Genomic DNA, 22,132 nt, shown 5'->3' with positions numbered 1-22,132 from the left:
TAGCTGGTAACCTACCATAAACATAGATTGTGATAACCTGCATGAGAAAAATGTAAAACGTAATCCACAAACTTTCTGTTACAGAGCTGAACTCTGAAGAAAGAAAGGAGAAAACTGAAAGTGAGTTTGGTTAGTGTTTGAATTAAGGCAGCCCAGGGGGCGGAGGTGTGAAGAGTGGGGAGTGGTGAGGTGAAAAAGGTTAGAAATATAGGGACAGAAGGTTGGAATGGGACCTAGCAATGACTAGGGAGTTGGGGTCTCACATCCTATACAAAGACAAGAAAGGGGTTTCAGGCTGGCGTGAGTCTGGGAATCAGAATGGAAGCCGCTGTTATCACATAAGGACTCCTGCAGTGCTGCCACCTGTAAAAATCAGCCAGTGGAGCCAGAAAAATACACAGAAGCTTGTCTGTGTTCAAGATGCAGGACAGCACAAGTCTCCCGACATTTTAAGCAGTTTTTATAGTCTAAAGTTATGTAACTCAAGAAGGCAGCACTCTCCCATAAGAAAAACTGCAAGAGTGAGAGTTAGCAGATAACCAAAGGGAGAATTGGCATTCCAAGAACATGAGAAAAGGAAACAATCTAAAAAATTCAATACAGTGCTGTCAATCAATCAATAGAAGCAATGAGGAGAACTTCCTGAAATGATGATAAATGTTCTATATTTGCTTGGTCTAACAGACAGTCACTAGCTACATGTGGCTATTCAACATTTAGGTATGACTATGAAACTGAGAAAAGTTTTAATTTTCTTTAATGTCAGTTAGTTTCATTTAAACAGCCACATGTGGCTGGTAACTACTGTAATGCACATCACAACATTAGTATGGATAGAAAATTAAACAGATAAAAGGGTTAGAAAACACAATCAAAATACACAACACCCTATTCTTGTCAGTTGCAGCAAAAAGTGTCCTTAGAAAAAAATATATGCAAGCCTTTAAAGGCTATGCAGTAAGAATGATAAAAACTTAAGGAGCAAATTTCTGTTTCTGGCAGTATAGCGAAATGACACCTTGAATGACTCTCCACACTGAAACAACTAAAATGTTAAACAGAATACTTAAACACATCAAAATATCCAAAAATACTGGGAGGTAAGTGAGTGTACCAAGTGCTCTTGCCCTGAATTTTTCTGCCAAACCCTAGAGACCTGACTTTTACATCTGACGACTCACAGCATGTGAGGAACAGGAGATAAAGCTCAGAGCTTGGCCAAGGCAGGGAATCTAATAGAAGATACCCACGTAAAGCTGGGACTACAAAGATTCCATGAACAAGGGAGAATGAGAAATCAACTCTACCACGTGGAAGGTGAAAAAATAGCAAGGAACACTTCCCTGTTTTTGTCCATGGTATTGAATGGAAAATAAAGAAGTTCCCCTGAGAATCTGCAACCAGAAACCAGTCCTCAGTCTGATCTGTAATTTGTGTAACTTGTATGATTCAAAAAAATCTCAAACAGAGAATATAATGCAAAGGGTTCCAGACTGATGTAGTTTTCCCAGGTGATTGGAAGAAACAAACAGAAATCTTCTCTGGAAGAACTCAAATTCAATCTAGCTTTTTTGCTTTCCTGATCAAAAAGCATATAGATGCTTTCTTTCCTCCTTTCCTCTTGACTCAAATGCAGCAGTAATGCTTGGAGCTCAGAAGCTACCCTGTGATCATGACAGAAAGGCCAAATGAATGCCAACAGCAGCTTACCTTTGGATTTCTTGCTATTACAGAAAATAAATCCTATTTGTTTAAGCAATAGTAAGTTGGGTTTTCTGTTAGTTTCATTCAAAAACATTTCCAATGATACAGACTTTAGACTTACATCTGTGGACAGGATTCAATCAACAGTCACTAAGGGGGTTCAGAAAGAGATTTTCTGGTTTGTATACTGCTGTGTAACCAGCATTTAGAACAGTGTCTGGCCTACAGTATGTACTCAATAATTACTCATTGAATGAACAAATGGAATTGGAAGGCATAAAATAAGAGGCGATGAAATCAGGCAAGAGTCTAAAGCAAAACCCAGACAAGGAATATAGGGGCTAAAACTAAGTGAGGATAGAGAAAACTAAATGAAGAGATATCCCAGGAGCCTCTAGTGACAAAGAAATCCTTGGGTCAGAGAGAACATTGTTACATATTTTAACAATATTTGGCCTTTGGCCTCCATCATTTAATTTAAAACCTCACTATACATATTACCTTTAATTAAGAAGGAAAAAAAAAAAAAAAAGAAGAGGACTCACCAGGATATTGTTTTGCTGTTAACTCTAGTTTATGAGATAGTAGCATGGCTCCAGTGGTGTTATCTATTGTATAAACCTGTACAGAACCACTGTAAAAATCAAAAAGACTTTTAGTGTAAAGAGACAAATACAAATATAAAAAAACATGACTATGGGAAATATTATGTTCTGCTGATAGGAGTGTAAACTAGAATAAAACCATTTTGTAAATAATTTGCAGTCATCTCTTAAATTTAAACAAATGCATATTCTGTAATCTAGCAATTTCACCTACAGATATACCCCAGAAATATCCTTGTCTTTGAGACATATATAATGTTCATTATAGGACCGGGAATAAGTGCAAAGAAATGGAAGTAATCTGCATGTCCAGCAATAAGACAAAGGAAAGAGAAACTGTGGTATATGTATATAGTAGTATACCATATAGCACTGAAAATGAATTTTTGTCATGTGCATTAAAATGGACAGCATATCTATCTACCCACCCATCTATCTATATATCTACATAAATAGTATAATTCTGTTTCTATACTGTGAAAAACATTCAAAACATAGTTAAATACATTTGTGGTAAAAATACAACAAGGACCTAATGTACACAGATTCCAGATTAGTAACTGCCCTGGTGGAGAAAGGGGAATATTAAAGAAGAGAGACAAACGGGGGTTACATCAGTGCAGTACTGGAAACTTTCAGAAATCTTCATTTTGTTATTTTTTACCTTATATTATCTTTTGTATGTATACACATGATACATACTCTTATGTATATGGTAAGTATCATTATTCCATTAAAAAATCTTTACAAGGGTCAAACTTACAAAGGGCCAGAAACCAAAACAAAGAATCTGTATATTACATCTAAGCTATATTTCAAAATTGAATTATAATAATCACAAAAAATATCATTTCTGCTTACAGAGTCATTCTCAGATCGAAAATTTAACATAAATGTTGTTTTAAAAATAATTTAAATCCAAGGCTGCTTTTGCACACATCAGGATGATACTAGCTTATGACTGCCAGAATGTTCTGACCCTTATCTGTACTCCTTCAAGGTAGGAGAAGTTAGATGATCTCCTCACAGCAGCTTTGATCAGTTTCCAGTTTCCAGTTTCCAGCCCCACTCTTCTCAAGGATCAGGATGGGGACTAAATAAAATACCTGCAATAATAGGCCACTTGAAGTTATCCCACAGCTCACTGATGCTCTGTTTCTAAATTCTTTTTTTCTCTCTGTGTTTCATTTTGCATCATTTCTCTTGCTGTGTTCTTCAAGCTTATTAATCTTTTCTTCTGTAATGTTTGATTTGGGTCTTTTGTCTTCCATGTTTCAGTTCAATACTCAAAAGAAACCCTCTACAGCTCTCTGGAGTTCTCTCTTTGTGCCACTCTCTCCTCTGATGTCTGGCCTGTGAGCCCCAGCTGCTTTGGTCTCCCAGACTCTCATTTCCTTTCCACACACTCAACCCAGGGAATCTGCCAGGCCCTGTCTCTCTCTCCTTGTGCTGGAGATTCTCTCAAAGTAATTGAAGCTGGGGCAGTTGAAGAGTTTTCTTATTTAGTTTCTCATCTTTCAGGGATCACTATCCTTTGTTGCCTGATGTCCTATGTCTTGAATTCAAAACACTTGTTTCATATTTTTGTCCATTTTCTTGGCAATTTTAGGTGGGAGAGAAAAATCTGATCTGTTACTCTAACTTAGAAGCCAAATGCCTGGAACAGATATCTATCCAGACTACCTGCCCAATTAGATACCTTGCTGAAAGACAGCACTAAGTGGCTAGCAGGTATTTACTTATTTTTGCTTTGCATCTAACAACTGTCAAGTGCTAACTCTGGGTTGCTGAACTCTAACAAGTCAGTGAGGAGTCCAGATATTTCTAATATAAGAAGTAGGTGCTATGTCAATAGTTACAAAAGACTGACAATTAACGTTTTAAGTATTTATAGTGCCTATATTACTTAAATTATTTTTCTTTCCATTTCTCATAAGCCCACCATAAAAGAAAAATATATTTCATTAAAAAGACACTACTAATCTCAAAGCAAAAAACATCTCTCTATAATAGAGATATATATGGCTATTACCACCGTAAGTAATCAAATTTAGCATCATCAATACTGAGACCACTCAATGTTATCGCTGCATGATGCCATAGGAAGTACAAAACACCTATGACAAAAATGTTTAACCAGAATCTAATCAAACCTTTAAATATAAGGGGAAGAATTAGGCTGTAAACTGTCATCCTAAAAGAAAGCTGGTTTCTTATAGAACTCTAATGAGGTGTTCAAGTCAATTAATCCTGGTAAGTGCTGGCAGATCAGGGCTAGAAGCCACTAGGTCAGTTATGTCACATAGCTATAATCACAAAACTTTCACCCCAACCCACGATCATGCCATAAGAAGGGCTGATCCTCTCCCAACTCATGAAAACTGAGGTAACTAAAAGGCTGAAGGCCAAGATTCCACCTTCATTATCCTGGAAGAAGGGCTAGAATCCTGGCTTCTAAAATCTGGCCTTGCTAGACCCCTGGGTGCTAGTCCTAAATGTAGGTGACGTAGAACTGCACACCTACCACTGTTCCCGTCTCTGTCAGTTTCCTCTAAATGCTGATGTGAGCTTCCTACTCATTTGACTATACTGGCTCAGTAAGAACCACCTTCAAGATTCAAACAGGTGTTACAGAAACTAATTAAATGCCAATATGAGAAAACGATGAGACACATTTAGAATGTAGGATATTCTGTAAACAACTGACCTAGACTCAAAAAAAAGTTAATGTCATAAAAATAAGAAAAAAGATACAAGGATTTTCATAGGCAAAAGGTAACTAAAGAGAAATAATAACCAAATATAATTCATGAATTTTGAATGATTCTGATTAAAACAAAAGAGATGAAGGAAATTTGGTGACAACTGGGTTAGTATGAATATGAATTCAATATTAGATCTTATTGGGGATTTATCATTAATTTTCCCATGTGTTTGACTAAAGATGATGCATTTATGTAACAGAATGTCTCCTTTTTTGGAAACCAAGAAATAATGTAAATGTCCTTTAACAGGAAATCAGACAAAGTATGATATATTCATACACCAAAACACTACTTATAAATCAATCCCAAATAAATGATTTCAGTTACTGGCAAATAAGCTGGACGAATTCACAACGTTGACTGAAAGAATCAAGACACAAAACATAGAATATGATTCTATTCATATAAAGTTCAAAATTAGGTAAAACTAAATTATGCTTTTTAGGAATGCATACTTGAGTGGTAAAACTGTAAAAAAAAAATGGAAATGATTATCATGAAAGACAAAATTGGTTACCTTTAAGTGTTAAGGGGGGGATGGGAGTCATGATTAGGAAGTGGCAGGAGTAAAACTTACATTGGCTGGCAACGTTCTATTTCTTGACTGAGTTGTGAAAAGATGGATGTTTGTATTATAATTATTTGTAAAACTGTGAATATCTGGATTATGCACCTTCCTGTTTGTTTTTATTTTACAATATGAAAGTTAAAAAGGATATTATAAACTCTATGCCAATAAGTTTGACGGTGTATATGAAAGAAACCAATTCCTAGAAAAACACAACCTGCCAAAATGACTAAGAGACAAAAAATCTAAATGTTCTTCAGTCTATTTTAAAACTGAATTGAATTAGTAATCAAGAAAATTCTAGGCTCAGGTGGCTTCACTGACAAATTCAGCCACACATTCAAAGATGAACAAAGAAGGGAAAGAGAGAAATCCTTCCTCAACTTGTCTTATGAGACAAGCATAACCTTGGTTAACCAGGAGAGAGAAAAAAAAAAAACTATAGCAAACTGTACTCATGAACATAGATTTAAAAATTCTAAACAAAATGTGACCAAATCAAATCCATAATGATGAAGAAAAATACACTTTCCTTTTCTCCTTACACTAAGTTAAATTTACTTTCTACATTTATCTCCTCAGTGAGAAGCAATGTGTTGAGGATAAGGATTTCCTACTTCACAAACAGATTATTGACAGTATAATGAAGGCAGTGATTTATAACACTATCAGTGTATTACTTATACTGATAGAAATACTTTGATACTTACCTTGATGTAGCTGGAAACAATATTAGATGTTATGTTCTACAGAACCACTAAGTCACATTTTGAGGTCAAAATGGAATTTTATATTTAACAAAGAGTTTTGAAGACTAAAAAGCACTATACACATTTTAAGGCATTACTCTCAGCATCTGATATAATCTTTTTATTTGAGCTAAAACATAAAGCTCAAAAAAGTCAGGTATATTTGTTGTTTTCTAATGTATCCCAAGTGCTTAGAATTGTGCCTGGCACATGGCAGACACAAATATATTTGTTGAATGAATAATTTGTATTCAATTTTACTTCTAAAACCTGAATTATTTGAATTAAAGCAAGAAATTGATTTTATGTATAAGCTTTTAATTTGCTTGTTAACTAAGGCACACCCACTAATTCAAAGGCAAGTCAACACTGATGTCTTAAAAAGAAAGGACTGTTTCCAAAAAAGGAAAACATTCTTCCTGATCTTCTTTTAAACAATAAAGAACCTAAATTTTAACTGATTTAATCTTCTTAACTTGTGACTCAATTTCCTACCACTGAAAAAAAGCTCACTTTTACAAACTTAAACACCCAATCTCCAAAATCTGCCCTTTAGATTTGTTTGCTTCAATCTATTAAAATGCTTTTAAATTTTATATTAAGGCTGATTCATAAATTATGAAAGGCACAATAAAGTTCATAAGTGTGTTAAGAATATCTTACGGTTTAAAAAAAACCCATTATTTTTGGCAGTAAGTCTTAAAATACAGACATCTGTATCAATTACCTCGCACAACCAAACGCCATCAGTCGATACTTGTTATTTACTGCTACACAAGTTCCATCAACAACATCTTGTGGCCAAACTCCATGAAGCTGCTAAAATTAAGAAAAATAGTTAAGATTTAAAGCATGTTCCCCAAATATACTTTTATCAATAAAATTCTCCTTCAATGAACACAGTTTTATAAGGCTTTATATGGTTCTTTATATGGTTTGATCTGGATAGGAAAACATCCCATCAGAACTACCATCTGGATTTTCTCCCTTAAAAACCTCAATTTCATTAACTGGTTCAATACATATTCCCAAATGAGCTCAGTCCAGTGCTAATCTATTCATAAAACACTAAAAAATGGATATCTGACCTGTAAATTCAAATTAAATGAAGACAACTTTCCTATTAAAATGTAAACCTCTTAATGGTAGAAACTGCATCTAATTTGCTCACTATTATTATTCTTGTCACCTAGCATATAGTGTTGAACTTTTCTGATCAATCGAAAATGGTCGATTTTATTTCATCTATCCTTTAGAAGTGATTAATGATTTGTCAATTGCTGACTATTCTCTATTACTCCTTTGCTTTATAGTACAGTGGTTAGTAGCATGGTATCTGGCAGCCTGACATAACATCTCAGATCTACCCGACTTGCTAAAATGATTATTTGACCTTTCCAAGCTTCAGTTTTCTTATCTGTAAATTACCTCTTAGAGTGTTTTGAAAATTAAATGAGAACTTACATACAAGTAACCCACTTAATACAATGCCTGGAATTCAACAAGTTAAGCTTCAATAAATGAATGACATTATTATTAAGCTTTATACGCTACTTAATTCTGAATACAGACACAGAATAGATTCAGCTCTCTTGTCTGTTTTTATTTGTCAAATCAAGGGCATCCTAGATCATAAATTTCTAAGGCAAAGGTCATCATGACTGTTCAGTAAGCACAAAAAATCAGCACACTACAATACAGCACTTTATTTCTGGATTATCACGATAGTAAAATTAGATGATCCAATATAATTAAACTGTTTGAAATATAATACTATAGATTTTATTTAATTCCTAACTATAGAATCTACTATCTAAATATGGAATATTTGCTTTTTTGTAGGAATTTTATTTATTCTTCAATTTTAATAATAAAACTAGACATTATTTTAGTTAACAAAAATGGCAAAGACAGCATTGAGCATTATTTCTTTGGACTGCTGCCTAGACTGAAATTCGTCTATTCATCCCTATAACAAAAATTTTCCAGGTGCCTACTATTCACCAGGTACTGCTCTAGGTGCCAAGGATACTGCAGATATTCAAACATACCAAAATCCCTAGCTATATCCCTGCTTTACGTTTGTTAAGAGACTGACAAGTTTAAAAAACTGTACAGTATCACGTGGGAGGTTAGTAAATGTTACAGAAAAAAATAATAAAACAATTAAGGAGAAGAGAGTATATGGGTGAAGATGTAATATTAAAAGGTCTGCCCTATGAAGGTGCCTCTTGAGGAAAGTACTTTCGGAGATACAGCAGTAGAAAGGCCCTGTCACAGTAGCATTTCTGGCATGTTTAAAGAACATCAAAGAGGCCTGTGCAGATGGAGTGGAGTGGAGTGGAATGGGGGAAGGAGAAGGAATAAATGAGGTAACAGATGAAATAGGGGGCCAGATTTATAGGGCTTTGAAAGTCACCATAAGAACTTTGGCTTTTTCTCCAATTCATATATGGGGAGTCATTTGGAGTGTCTTTAGTTCTTTTTAACCCTTTCTATTATGAATTATAATACATTAGAGAAAAATACAAAAGCAAAAATGTACATCACAATAATATCACAAAGTAAACACTTGTGAAATTACCACTCAGGCTAGGAATTACCAGTACCCACAAGTCCCCCAACAGTGTCACTCCTGATCAATATTATCCTCACCTCTACCACAAAAGAAACAATATCCAGACTTACATAGTAATCACTTCCTTCTTTTCCTTTAAACCATTAACACTTAAACATGCGTCCACACAGAACTGATTCAGAGCTGCCTATGTTTTTTGTTTTCCTTCAATTTTATATAAAATAGAATCAGAGCATGTACTCTTTTGTGTCTAGCCGCTTCCACTAAACATGTTTGTGAGATTCATCCATGTTGTTGCATACAGCCTTGTTTGTTCATGCTCATTGTCATGTCAAACACTGGGCTTTTAGCTCACTGGGCCTCTGGCCTCCCCTAACCAGTCTTGTTAGCTCTTTACTGTCTTTTTAGCTCTCCAAAGCCGTTAAGCACATTCAAAAAATATTTTTTCTCCAGCTCTTTTAGCTGTCCTCAGCAGGTTTTGTCCTAAATATCTTGTCCTACTGAAGGGTTCTGAGCAGAGGAGTGGCATAATCTGACATATTTTAATACATTTGCTAACTGTATTGAACAGTGCCAAATAGGGGACTTCCTTAAGTCCAGTGGTTAAGACTCCACGCTTCCACTGCAGGGGGCGTGGATTTGATCCCTGGTCAGGGAACTAAGATCCCGCATCACCGCTCGGCAGAGCCAAAAAAAAAAAAAGAAGGCAGTGCCAAACAGGATTTTTATAAAGCACTTAAATAATGTCTGATATAAATACGGCATTAGTGTATTTCCCAATTACCAGTAATAGATATGTATTGTTTTCTTGTAATTTATATTTTCTACTTATAACTTATTTAATAATGTTTCGTCTACTTTTCATTATTTTAAATCCTTAATTTACTAGAAAACTTTCTTTAACCAAATACTAATACAAGCTGATATTCAGAAATCAGTCACTCACTTTCCAGCTCTAATATTTTTGTTTTCAGTAAAAACATTTAAATCCCAAACATATGTCAACAAAATGAAGAGACAATCTACTGAATGGGAGAAAATATTTGCAAAACATATATGTGATAAAAGACTGTATCCAAAATATATTAAAAACTCACACATTTAATAGCAAAAAAATTCTGATTAAAAAATGGGCAGATGATCTGCATAGACATTTCTCCAAAGAACACACAGAGAGAGCCAAAAAGTACCTGACAAGATGCTCAGCATCACTAACACCAGGGAAATGCAAATCAAAACCACAATGAGGTATCACCTCGTACCTGTCAGAATGGCTATTATCAAAAAGACAAGAAATAATAAGTGTTGGGAGGATGTGGAGAAAAGGGAACCCTTGTGCACTGTTGATGGGAATGTAAATTGGTATGCCACTAGAGAAAACAGTATGGAACTTCCTCAAAAAAAAAAAAAAAAAAAAAAAGTAAAGTTAGAACAACCGTATAATCCAGCAATTCCACTTCTGGGTATTTATCCAAAAAAAAAAAAAAAAAAAAAATAGAAGAAGAAGAAGAAAACACTAACTTAAAAAGATAACTGTACTCCCATGTTCAATGCAGCATTATTTACAATAGCCAAATATGGAAACATCTAAGGGCCCACTGATGGATGAATGGATAAAGAAAATTTGGTACACACACAGGAATATACAGGTGACCCTTACAACATGGGGGTTAGGGGCATCTACCCCCGGCACATACAACTTTACAGTTGTCCCTCCATATCCTTGGTTCCGCATCTGTGGATTCAATCAATCGCAGATCGTAGAGTACTGTGGCATGTATTTACTGAAAAAAACCCAGGTGTAGGTGGACCTGCACAGTTCAAACCTATGTTGTTCAAGGGTCAACTGTATTATTTAGCCATAAAGAAGAATGAAATCTTGCCTTTTGCAACAGCATGGATGGACCTTGAGGGCATTATGCTGAGGGAAATAAATCAGACAGAAAGCTGATACCATATAGAAAAATATGCCCTTGAAAACTTAAAATCCTTTCCATTAAACACACTGAACATGAATATTTAGCTTCTCTGACTCTTAAAACCCCAACTTTTATAACAGAAAAGATTTTTTTCAAAATGCATATGTTGGCAAGGACAAAGAATGGGAGAGGAGGTGGTATCAGAAAATTCTGGATGCTGGGAAGCAAGTGGATGAGTAGAATCCTTAACTAGCAGTAATGATGTTGAAAAACAGCCACACTTACATTGTAAGGTACACAAAAGGCCTTGGAATTTAAATGTCTCTCAAAAGCTGAACTAAAAGCAGTAGGATTGGTTTAAAGCCTGTTTAATCAGTAGCTGGCACTGCCTACCTCCCAGTCTGAGCAGCTAAGAAATATCCCACCTCCACTCCAATAGAAAACTGGAGTTTTTCTTTAGAGAAAAACAAAAAAATCTCAGTGGTCTCTAGACCACACCAAAAATAGGGATACATGGGAGTTTACATCCTGAATTTGGACCCTCTAGTCTAACTCTTCCATAACTCAAATCCCAAAATACTGGGCCAGCCAGGTACATATTCTCTGAGAAAGACTGCAGGACTCTTCTCCAACAGACACTGGATACGGAGTGGGGAGGAAAAGAAATAACCCAGTTAGCTCACCCTATGATGAAGATCACAGTCAACCAAACCCACCAAAGCCCACACAGCCTTCAGTGAATCCAAATTCTTATTTTGGGTCTCTGTCACAGCAACCAAATTCATATATTAATGAATCAAATATTAATTAACCATTAACTCTGAAAGGATCTAAAAATAAAGGAATATAGGAAATCCACAGGATGATAATGATGGACAGCCTAAAAATGCAACTGTGTTAAATAGGTATGTATAGTAAGCAATCGTCCAGAAGGCTCCAAGAGAAATTTATTCAAGATGAAACGGATACTAACATAATCAAAATCACAATAACTATATTGGGAAGATGGGAAGAACTTACAGACAGGGTGGGGGAACAGGGAAGTGGGAAGTACATGGTCATTTTCCACAATGGGAAGTCAATGAACACAGCCTAAAAACTAAAAATTACAGGAAATACTCAGAGTAGTGGAGATAAATAGCAAAATCACCAGTGAAGGAATAAAAAGTAGTTGCCTCTGAGAATGAAAACGGCATGAAGAGAACAAGCAGGAGGAAAGGAACTATCATTTTTCATTAACATGTCAATAGAATTGTCTACTTACACTATTTATATGTATAGTTTTGATTAAAAAAATCTTAAATAAGGAAAATAGGGGAGGGGTTTAATAAAGACTAAAATTAATAAATGCAAAATTAAAAAATAAACATTCCAAGTAAATAAGTCATACCTCTGCAGTAAATCTACTTGACACTGGTGTGATAAATCCAACTTTACCATCATTAAACACAACAGCAAACCCATCAAGTGTGGCACAGTATTCCATGTCTCTAATGTGCACATCTTCAAAGCCCAGGAATGAACCTGCTGATGAAAAAAAAAGTACATGAAATATGAATATAAATATAGTAAATTAATTCTCTTGTATTTTTGCTTGCAAACCATATAAGGACAGTTAAAAGGGCAAACATAATGACCTAACAACACTAAACAACTGAACTACTCTTTCCTACTCTCTCTCTCTCTCTCTCTCACACACACACACACACACACACACCCTCCTCCCTTGCATAATTAATTCCAAAGTAGATAAACCAATGTTCATCCATAAGAAATATCTAACTAGTTTATATAAAATATTAAACATCTGGTTCTGTCTCATGAAAAAAGTGTAACTACCTCTAGATGACTGGAGATCTACTGAAAAGGGTACTGTACAAAGATTAATAGCTTTCCTCCCATTTGTCATTCCTTCCCAGTGAATAAGATGAAGAAGTCCATCAGAAGTAGCAACCAGGAGATCTTCCAGCACAGACTGCAAACTGTAGAGAAGTAAGCAATTTAGAATCAATTTCCTTTTAAGAAAAGCATATTGGGTAAGCAATGAATATGAGTATAACTGCTCTGGAGAATATTCATGCAAAGATCATAAAACCACTTAACAAAACTGCCATTTATCTACAATTTAGCTATATATCAGCTTTATCAATGTATAATTCAATCTAGAATCAGAAATTCTGAAAAAAATGAAAGACCACGCGTTGCTGTAGTCACAAACCTGATGAATTATGTTTAAAAACTAGACGTACTGAAACAGCAAATTAGAAGATGGAAGGATAAGTGACAGCTGACAAGAAAGGAAAGAGACAGAGAAACCATGAAAAGAACTAATGACAGAATGACAATCCGGAGACATGGAGTGTAGAGGTAACAATCCTCTAACCCTATCCAACAGAATTTTCACCAGTAATGGAAATGTTCTGTATCTGTACTATCCAACACAGTAGCCATTAGCCACATGTGGTGATTATACACTTGTAACATGGCTAGTGTGACAGAAGACCTAAATTTTTAATTCTGTTTATTTTATCTGTAATTTACATTTAAATCACTTCATTTGACTAATGGCTACTGTAGTGGAGAGCATAGTTCTAGACCACAGTATTTCTAGGGTATCAAAGAATCTCACATTGTGCATCCATTCAAAAAACATTTAATTAAGCCTGAGCTCTGTGACAGGCACTATGCTGGGCTGGAGATTCAGAGGTGAATAAAATACAGTTTATCCCTGCAGAAGACCTCTCAGCTGACTAAGTAGTGAAAAGTAATTATGTAGTATGATCTCAGCACTTATTGATACTTGCAAAGAGATTTAACAATTACAACTGCACGGCAATAAATGCCTGACTTGTTTACTCCTATAATGCCAAGTCCCTAGGGCAATGTTAGTTACATATGGCACCAAATGTTTGTGGGAGGAAGGTCAAGAGGGAAGGGGAATCCAAAAGTGAAGCTACAAAGATAATGGCAGAGAGAAAGAAAGAGAACCAGTGGAAACTGGTATCAAGAAAGCCAAGGGAATAAGATGGACTTAAGAAAGAGTACTCAAAAGAGTATCAAATGCTGTAAAAAAAGAAAATTTAAGTATAAGAAAGAATGAAAAATGTAATGTCTATTTATATACTCTATTATGTACTGTTAAATTTCCTTTCATACTTTAGAAGTTAAGAGTCTATTTCAGAAATATTTTAATCCATAGTGGTGAAAAGAATGTTTTTAATGTTTTCTTTAACTTTTAATTCTTTGGAAAGTTAAGTTCAATGACTTATTCCACCATATATTTCAGATGATGAAGAATTTACTGTACTTTCTTCCCAACTATAAAAATATTAAAAAAGATAAGAATAACATGTCCCCTTACTGAGCTCCATCTCTTGAACTTCAGAGCATTTGCAGTCAACTACAATTCCCAGTTTAATGAAAGTTCACCTTTTAAAATTATATTCTTTTATTTCAAATTTATATTTTAGTGGTAAAATTTATGTGTAGCATGTGGTGGCTAGAATATAAAAACTTTGTTTTAGACCTGATATAAGATAGGCAATTTAGTGGAGGAGTCACTGGTTTACCAGTGGTTTTCATTCAGCAGGAGTCAGCCTCGGTTTTTTCAAACCACATTCTCCCTCTCCCCAGCTTGTATCTCCCTGGAAGAATCACTGCATATGACGATTAGGAACAAGATCAAGGTTACCCTCCAGTAATTTAATTGCCTTCTAGGCAAAACTCAACACTTCTCTGACAAAGTTAACAGAATTCAGAATCTCTACATCATCATCATCCACAGTACTGTGATTAAAAATGACCAGATGTCTGAATAAACAGGAAAATGTGACCCAGAGTCGAGAAAAATCCATCAATGTAAACAGACTCATAAACAATCCTGATGTTGGAATTAACAAATAACTGTGACAAAAATGATAAACAATCTATAAAAAGGATAGATTCTCCCCGTTTAATTGAAAGTAAACAAACTTTCAATTAAAGGCTGATATCAGATGTTAAAGTACTGAATATTTCCATGAAGTTTAGTAAATAGGCCTTGTTTCAAGTCACCCAAGGGTCTCTCCCCACGGATTCCCATTCTCACAAAGACTTAAGAACTAAAGGATTAATTCTTGCCACCTGGGGGATGTTAGGACCCTGTACCAATAATTTATATCCTATGTCTTCATATGTTGTACTGACTTTTATTGAAAATCACCCCTACGTGTAAGTACACACAAAATACACATAAAGATACTCTAAGTTATGCCCTTAGAGAGGCATAACTATGCCTCTAGTTATGGCATAGTTATGCCCTCTACAATCACTGACTTCTATGGGCTTTATTAACAGCTATGTGGTATACCACAGGTGTTTGTTATTGCTGTTGTTTAATTTAGGATCTTAGAAGTAGAATAATAGGATTTGGGGAGGAGAATAATAGGATTTTGGAATCTGATTAATCAAATATTCTTAATATAAAATGAATAATTCACAATTACCGATTCTCAAATATGTAAATATGTTTAATACCTAATTAACATTAAATACTATATATACTACATGGGTCTTTCTAAGTGCCTGGGAAGAAGGAAGATAATAAACTGTAGTATTTATTAGTATTAGTTAGAAATAGACTAAGAGTTTTAATTATAAATTATATCAGTTCTTTTTAAAAAATTTTTAATTAATTAATTTTTGGTTGTGCCAGGTCTTAGTTGCAGCCGGTGGGCTCCTTAGTTGTGGCATGAGAACTCCTAGTTGTGGCATGCACGTGGGACCTAGTTCCCTGACCAGGGATCAAACTGCATCCTCCGCATTGGGAGGCAAATTCTTAACCACTGCACCACCAGGAAGTCCCAGTACTTTTAAACTTTCTATATATTCTCTACCCTCAATTAATAACAAGGTGTAGATGCTTAACATTAATCCAATTCTTTCTTCAATCAAAAATTAAAAGATGGCAGACTCTTGCAATCTTATGCCTATAAGCAACAGCATAATCATTGTCCCTAACTTTATTTGACTAATTTTTGGTAGTAGGAGGGAAAACAGTTGGTTTAAAAGCCAAGTTTCATGCCCCCTCACTCAATTCAAAAGTATATAGGAATTCTCCAATCAAATTTCCAGGAGGTACATGTTACAGGTGCTAATAATAACACTGCTCTGAAATGCGATCATTTTACTGAAGTTCTGAGAGAAAATGAGAGATTTCCAATCATCTAAATTAGTAGATTAAAAACTAGCACCTGACAAGTTAAACTTGTACAAGACAGCAGGAATTCTTTTTTTTAAGGCTCTTTTTCTATCCTATATTCATGAATCACACAGTTTTTGCCACCAGGTGGAGACAGAAAGCCATGCTTGTACAGTTCCATCCAGCTTGGAACCCAGACATTCAAAATTCCTTACACAAGTTACACTCTTGAAAAGGATCTCTATTCTGAAATAAAATCTGAGATAAAGAGTAACCTGAACTCAATCTCCTGTAGCCCTGATCACATTTAAACAAATAAAAACAACAACAAAAAGGCATTCTTTTTCTCTGAGGAGACTTAAAGTAAAAAAAAGATAGATTAAACAAGGCAATAGCCAGCCACTTGTATACAATTCTATTTAACATGTTCTAGTATCTGTACTGTATTCTAACAAGAGAAATGATGAAGGAAGCCTTTAGTTAGAACTGTGAATCAGAAGAATTTAAGAAACATATGTATTACATTCATATAGTTTAATATATTCACGTATTGTATCCGTATTGTATAGGTCAACACTTAATAAGACTACATAGTAAAAAGTCTTTTTTCCAAAACTGTCCCCCCTAGCCACTCAGTTCTCATGCCCAGTTTCTTACGTATTCTTCCAGAACAACACATAAACTACCACCACCAGCTCGCTTTAAAATAAAATAGTAGCATTTTTATGTACAGTATACCTCACTTTTCTTAACCCAACAACGTATTTGGGGAGTTTTTTCAAGAAAAAGTGCCCTCGGGCTTCTATGTTGGCCCAGTGGTTGAGAGTCAGCCTGTCAATGCAAGGGACGGGTTCGTGCCCGGTCCGGGAAGATCCCACATGGGGCGGAGCGGCTAGGCCCATGAGCCATGGCCGCTGAGCCTGCGCGTCCGGAGCCTGTGCTCCGCAATGGGGGAGGCCACAACAGTGAGAGGCCCGCGTACCGCAAAAAAAAAAGAAAAGAAAAGAGAAAGTGCCCTCAAAGTTTTTACAAATGCATATGAGTATCTTTTTAAGTAACATGTACTATGTTATACCATTCAAACAATTCTAGATCTTATCAAAAAATATAAATTTCTAAATAAAATTACAGTTGGTATACCCAAATTGTGGGCTTTATTACAGTAATTTAAGTATAATAATGTACCATTTGTAAAATTTTACATTTTTATAAGGGCTAATCAAGAATTTTTAGGACTAAAAAAAATGATCCTCAATGAAAAGAAATAAAATCAACTTTCTTACTGCTCATGCGATTAACAAACTACACTGTATATTGTCATCACAAAATGCTAAATTTAACCAAAGTACTGTACCTCATGATGGGTGCTTGCAAATCCAATATTTTCCTCATCTCTAAATTTAATGCTGGAGCACACTGTTCTTCCTTAAAATGGGGTGTCCCCTTCACTTGTGGACTTCCTCTAAAAAAAAAAAAAGCAAATACACAGGATTAAAGAGAAAGATACTGAATTCTCCTCCACTCTGTGACTAATAGCCAATCAAATAAAGTAACACAATCAAACGTAAAAATCAGGTGTTCATCCTTTAGATTCTCAAATGAAAAACATACTTAAATTCCACTATACCAGACATATCTATTTATCAATTAGAAATAAATGTGTTTGACCAGTGTAACTTATATTGGGGGGAATGGGAATGGAGGGAGAAGAGAGAGAGGAGCAAAGAATCTTAGGGAAAAAAACAGTAAAGATAGAAGTTAATTCTCAAGGGAACCAACAGGCATTTAAAATGACTGACAGCCCTTTCTGAGTTGAGCAACTACGAAACTTATATACCATTCTATTATACAGTGCATGTCCGAAGTGATCAAATCGTCACTTCATCTTCCCTTGCTCCACACCTCATTCTTGATTCCTATCCTTTAGGTATGTATCAGACTTAAGGTTAGATTCAGGGATGCAATTAGGAGATGTTTTACATTAAGTGGCAAAATGGGTAAATTCAAAAACTCCTTGGCACTAAATGGCTGCACTAGAGTGGCTAGGTCAATGCCAACATAATTGAGCTGTCACATACAAGCCCTCAAAAGGACTATAAAGCTGTTTTGGAATCTTTATATCCATATGGCATTGGACCATTCTTTCTCAATGCCTGTGCTAGAATTTAACAGCTATCTGTCTCTTTTCTTACTATCAGCTATCACTTACTTTAGGCAACAATTAGCCTGCCTACATCACCTTTCCTTCTCATCACCTACAATCCTAGAAACCAATTTGTCAATACTATTAAAACTAAGTGCAAAGAATCTAACAAGTTAAGGTTCCTAGCTTTGTGAAAATTATCTGGATGCTCAGAAAATTATTTAGATGCTTATTAGTTTTAGATTACTTTCCATACAGAAACCTGGTGGTGCTTTATTACTATCCTGCTCTGCTACTGCCATGACCTGGAATATTTGATTCCTTCTACGTGCCTGAATGGCTAAATTGGCTAACTTTTAACCAAACATGTTCATGTTCAATTAGTATGTTTGATATGACAGCCCTTAAAAGGACATCATGAGTTATTAGTTTACAGGAGTCATATCTGAATTGCTAACCACACAAGACACTGTGATGAATTTTCTGAGATGTTCTCCATGTACATCTAGTTTTAAAGTTATTATTCAAAGTAATACATACACATAAATAGTCAAACAGTGCTAGAAGGCTTATGACAAACAAAAATAACTACTGAAGTAGTCTTCTTTCAGTGAGGAGGCAACCAGCTTGAATTCTTTGAGCTGTTATCTTCTTCTATTTACCTGCGTATTTTTTAAACCATGTGTTTACACTGCTTTAACATCATTAATTTTAGACATTAGCTTTTTATTCTCATTTACCCATTTTTTCCCATCCTCCTAACATAATTATACCAAACTGTTTTCATTATGATGATTACATAAATATTTTTCACTTCTGGGTCAAGTAGTGTTCAGTAATCTTTCCTTAAATAACTTGGTAATTTTCCACATGCTTTCATTTGCTTGGTTTTCTTCTTCTTCTTTTTTTTTTTTTTGCAGTACACAGGCCTCTCACTGTTGTGGCCTCTCCCGTTGCGGAGCACAGGCTCCGGACGCGCAGGGTCAGCGGCCACGGCTCACAGGCCTAGCCACTCCGCGGCATGTGGGATCTTCCCGGACCGGGGCACGAACCCACGTCCCCTGCATCGGCAGGCGGACTCTCAACCACTGCGCCACCAGGGAAGCCCTGCTTGGTTTTCTTTAAACTTATACCTAAGTCATCTCATATTCCTTAATAGGTCTGACAAAACAATTCTCAATACAATCTTCTATGTGGTCAAACCTGCTATATAGCTTATGATTTCCATTTCACCCCCGCCCTTGGAGGCATCCCTCTTTATGCCCATTGCCCTACTAAGTCTAATGCACAGCTATCAACATGATATTTACTTTGTCATCATCCTTATGATTTCTTTCCTTCTTTCCTATGTTGAACTCTTTATTTTATAGATCCTGTATCTTCCTCAGTTCACATATTCTTGAGGCTTTCTGGAAAGGTGCATGAGAAGTAAACTTAGAACTCTCAAGTCTGAAATGTCTCTATTTTATTATGACACTTGAATGAATGTCCCTTCAAAAAAGACTATGATAAAGTTGTCTGAAGACATTTCTTCTGCCACTGTTCTATATCCTGGGAGGGTCTGTCAAATGTTTTTTTTAATGCTTTTATTGAATTTTTAATTTCTGCTATCATACTTTTCATTCCAGGAACTTTCTCACACCCACCTCCCCTTTTTTCTCATAGCATCAATTTTTTTTTAATTAGGCAATACCTGTCTAAGGTGGTTAATTTTCATTTCACCAAAGTGTTTTTGTTCCCTATATTGCCTATTTCCTCTGAGTTTCCTTTTTTCTGTTGTGTGTCTCTATTTTACGTTAGAAACTTTCCTAAGATGGATAACATCTTTCTTCATGTTCAAGAGGTTAATGAGAAAAAACTAATTATAAGTTCTATGTGTTCAAGTTGGGTTGTCAACTGGTGGACCTCAGGGTAGGCATTTTTGTTTGAGGTCTTCCAATATGAGAGGCTGTTGGGTCATTCATCGGGAGTGATTTAATTTCCCTAGGAAGAATCCCTCAATCAAGTACAGAAGCCAGAAGTCTGGAGCCAAGCAGGGGAAGAAAGCTTGACATCCTACTGTTCAGTACAACAACTTTCACTTAATCCCCATCTTTAGTTTAGCATCTCATCCTTGCCCTACTCTGTGTCTGGAATCCCTCTGGTTTAATCAGACATCCTGTCTCCTGTGAGGTGAGAACATAGAAATCCTATTCCTTATTCAGATTTTTCAAACAATCCCCATTTATGGCCCCTGGTTCATTCCTATATTCTGTGGTACTAGTACCTGAGCCATTCTAGGGTTTTGCAGATCAAACATTCTAGGGTTCTAGGGTTTTGCTTTTCATCAATATCATATATGTAACGTTAGGCTCTCAGGTTTGATATTCTTCCTAAGTCATTTATTTTTTCTCATCCAATTTTTAGGTCATGGGTTAGAGATACCTCCAGCTCTCATTAAAGATGAAAACAGTATTTCAACTTTTTGTTCTGTTGGTGATTTTCAAGAAAAAGGTGGAAACCTCATTACCCATCTTGAAACTGGAAACTATTTTCCTTTATATAAATACTACCATTTATTAGAGCTAAAAGTATTATGATAAGAATTTTATAGCAAATTTAAGTAAATCCTGACTTCGCAATGACTTCCATTATAAAATTAGGAGATAAACTTCACAGTATAATTTCCACCCCTTCCTCCAAACATACTAAAATGCAGTAAACTGTTAAAAATTACATTAACAAAAAAATCTAACTTTCTGATCAAAAATATTATTACTTATAGTTCAACAGTAATTTGAGAGTATTGCATCAGATTTTTGGAAGGGAGAGCCAAACTATGAAGAGCACTGAATGCCAGGAGGAAAAAAAGCAATAAATTGAGCAGTTACCAAGTATGAGTGTACAAAACGTTCTGCACACATTATGTCAACTGATTGATTACAATCCTTTGAGTCAGGCGTTATTATCTGTATTTTTCCAGAAAAGAAACTGAAGCTTCAGTTTATTAAGAATTTTGTTTATGGTCACAGAGCTAGTAAGGTGAAGGAGTTAAACTGAAAACTAGTAGAGTTAAAGAGACTAATAATAACCTTTGTGTACACAAAGAAATATTACAATGAATGCTAAAGAATGGACTGGTGATAGAGTGGGGAGGGAGTAGTGTGTAAATTAATTAGGAGACTGTTAATAAGAGTACACAAAGGCATCTACTAGCAGTGGCAGTAGAAATGTCTTTTCAGACAATTTTATCATAATCTTTTCTGAAGGGATATGATAAAAGCATATTGAGAATTATAGTTCCCGGTCTTAACAGAGACTTCTCAGAAACAGACACATACAATCACATTGTATGCATACCTGGTTGTCATTCAAGCTATTGAAACATAATATATTCTTCATTCTGGGGTACAGAGAGAACTGTGCTTTCCTCACCACTTAAAATTAGGTATGGCCATGTGACTTACTTTGGCCTATAAAACACAAGGGGAAGTGACTTGGGTCATTTCTGGGCAGAGACTTTAAAGAGCCAACACTTGGTACACAATGCTCTGCTTTTATCCTCTACCGCAGGGACTTAGCCTATGCTGACTTACACAGTACAGCTGTCCCTTGGTGTGTGCAGGGGACTGTTTTCAGGACCCACCATGCATACCAAAATCCGCTGATGCTCAAGTCCCACAGTCAGTCCTCTTTATCTGTGGTTCTGCGTTCACAGATTCTACCAACCGTGCATCATGTTGTACTATTTGCGTTTACTAAAAAAAAAAAACGTGCATAAGCAGAGCTGCACAGTTCAAACCCATGTTGTTCAAGGGTCAACTGTATACCACATCAAATAACTGAGAGTTGTTAGACTGTGGTCCAGTAAAACCCAACAAATTAATAGTTTGTGATTATTATTCATGAGTGATTTTATTAACTATGTAGTCTGAGGAGCAGG

At 35.5% G+C, this 22,132-nt stretch overlaps 1 protein-coding gene across 6 annotated transcripts in view; it reads right to left on the bottom strand.

The window, feature by feature from the left end:
• Window positions 1-22,132, bottom strand: part of RIC1 (RIC1 homolog, RAB6A GEF complex partner 1) — a 162,937-nt gene that overhangs the window by 63,571 nt on the left and 77,234 nt on the right. For 3 of the 6 annotated variants that reach the window (XM_060014721.1, XM_060014718.1, XM_060014722.1), the window contains 5 exons: window positions 17,422-17,529; window positions 12,728-12,870; window positions 12,279-12,415; window positions 7,119-7,210; window positions 2,250-2,338 (listed from right to left, as the gene is read on the bottom strand). In XM_060014721.1, coding sequence (XP_059870704.1) covers window positions 2,250-2,338; window positions 7,119-7,210; window positions 12,279-12,415; window positions 12,728-12,870; window positions 17,422-17,529 — 569 coding nt within the window. Of the gene's footprint in view, window positions 1-2,249; window positions 2,339-7,118; window positions 7,211-12,278; window positions 12,416-12,727; window positions 12,871-17,421; window positions 17,530-21,844; window positions 22,101-22,132 lie in introns of those variants that run through there. The other 3 variants (XM_060014723.1, XM_060014719.1, XM_060014720.1) reach the window with 3 other exon arrangements.

The sequence above is a fragment of the Delphinus delphis genome, chromosome 6 (assembly GCF_949987515.2).
Source record: "Delphinus delphis chromosome 6, mDelDel1.2, whole genome shotgun sequence".
In the NCBI taxonomy this organism is placed as follows: Eukaryota; Metazoa; Chordata; class Mammalia; order Artiodactyla; family Delphinidae; genus Delphinus; species Delphinus delphis.
Note: the sequence above shows the minus strand (reverse complement) of the source record. Positions and strands in the feature narration are given on the sequence as shown.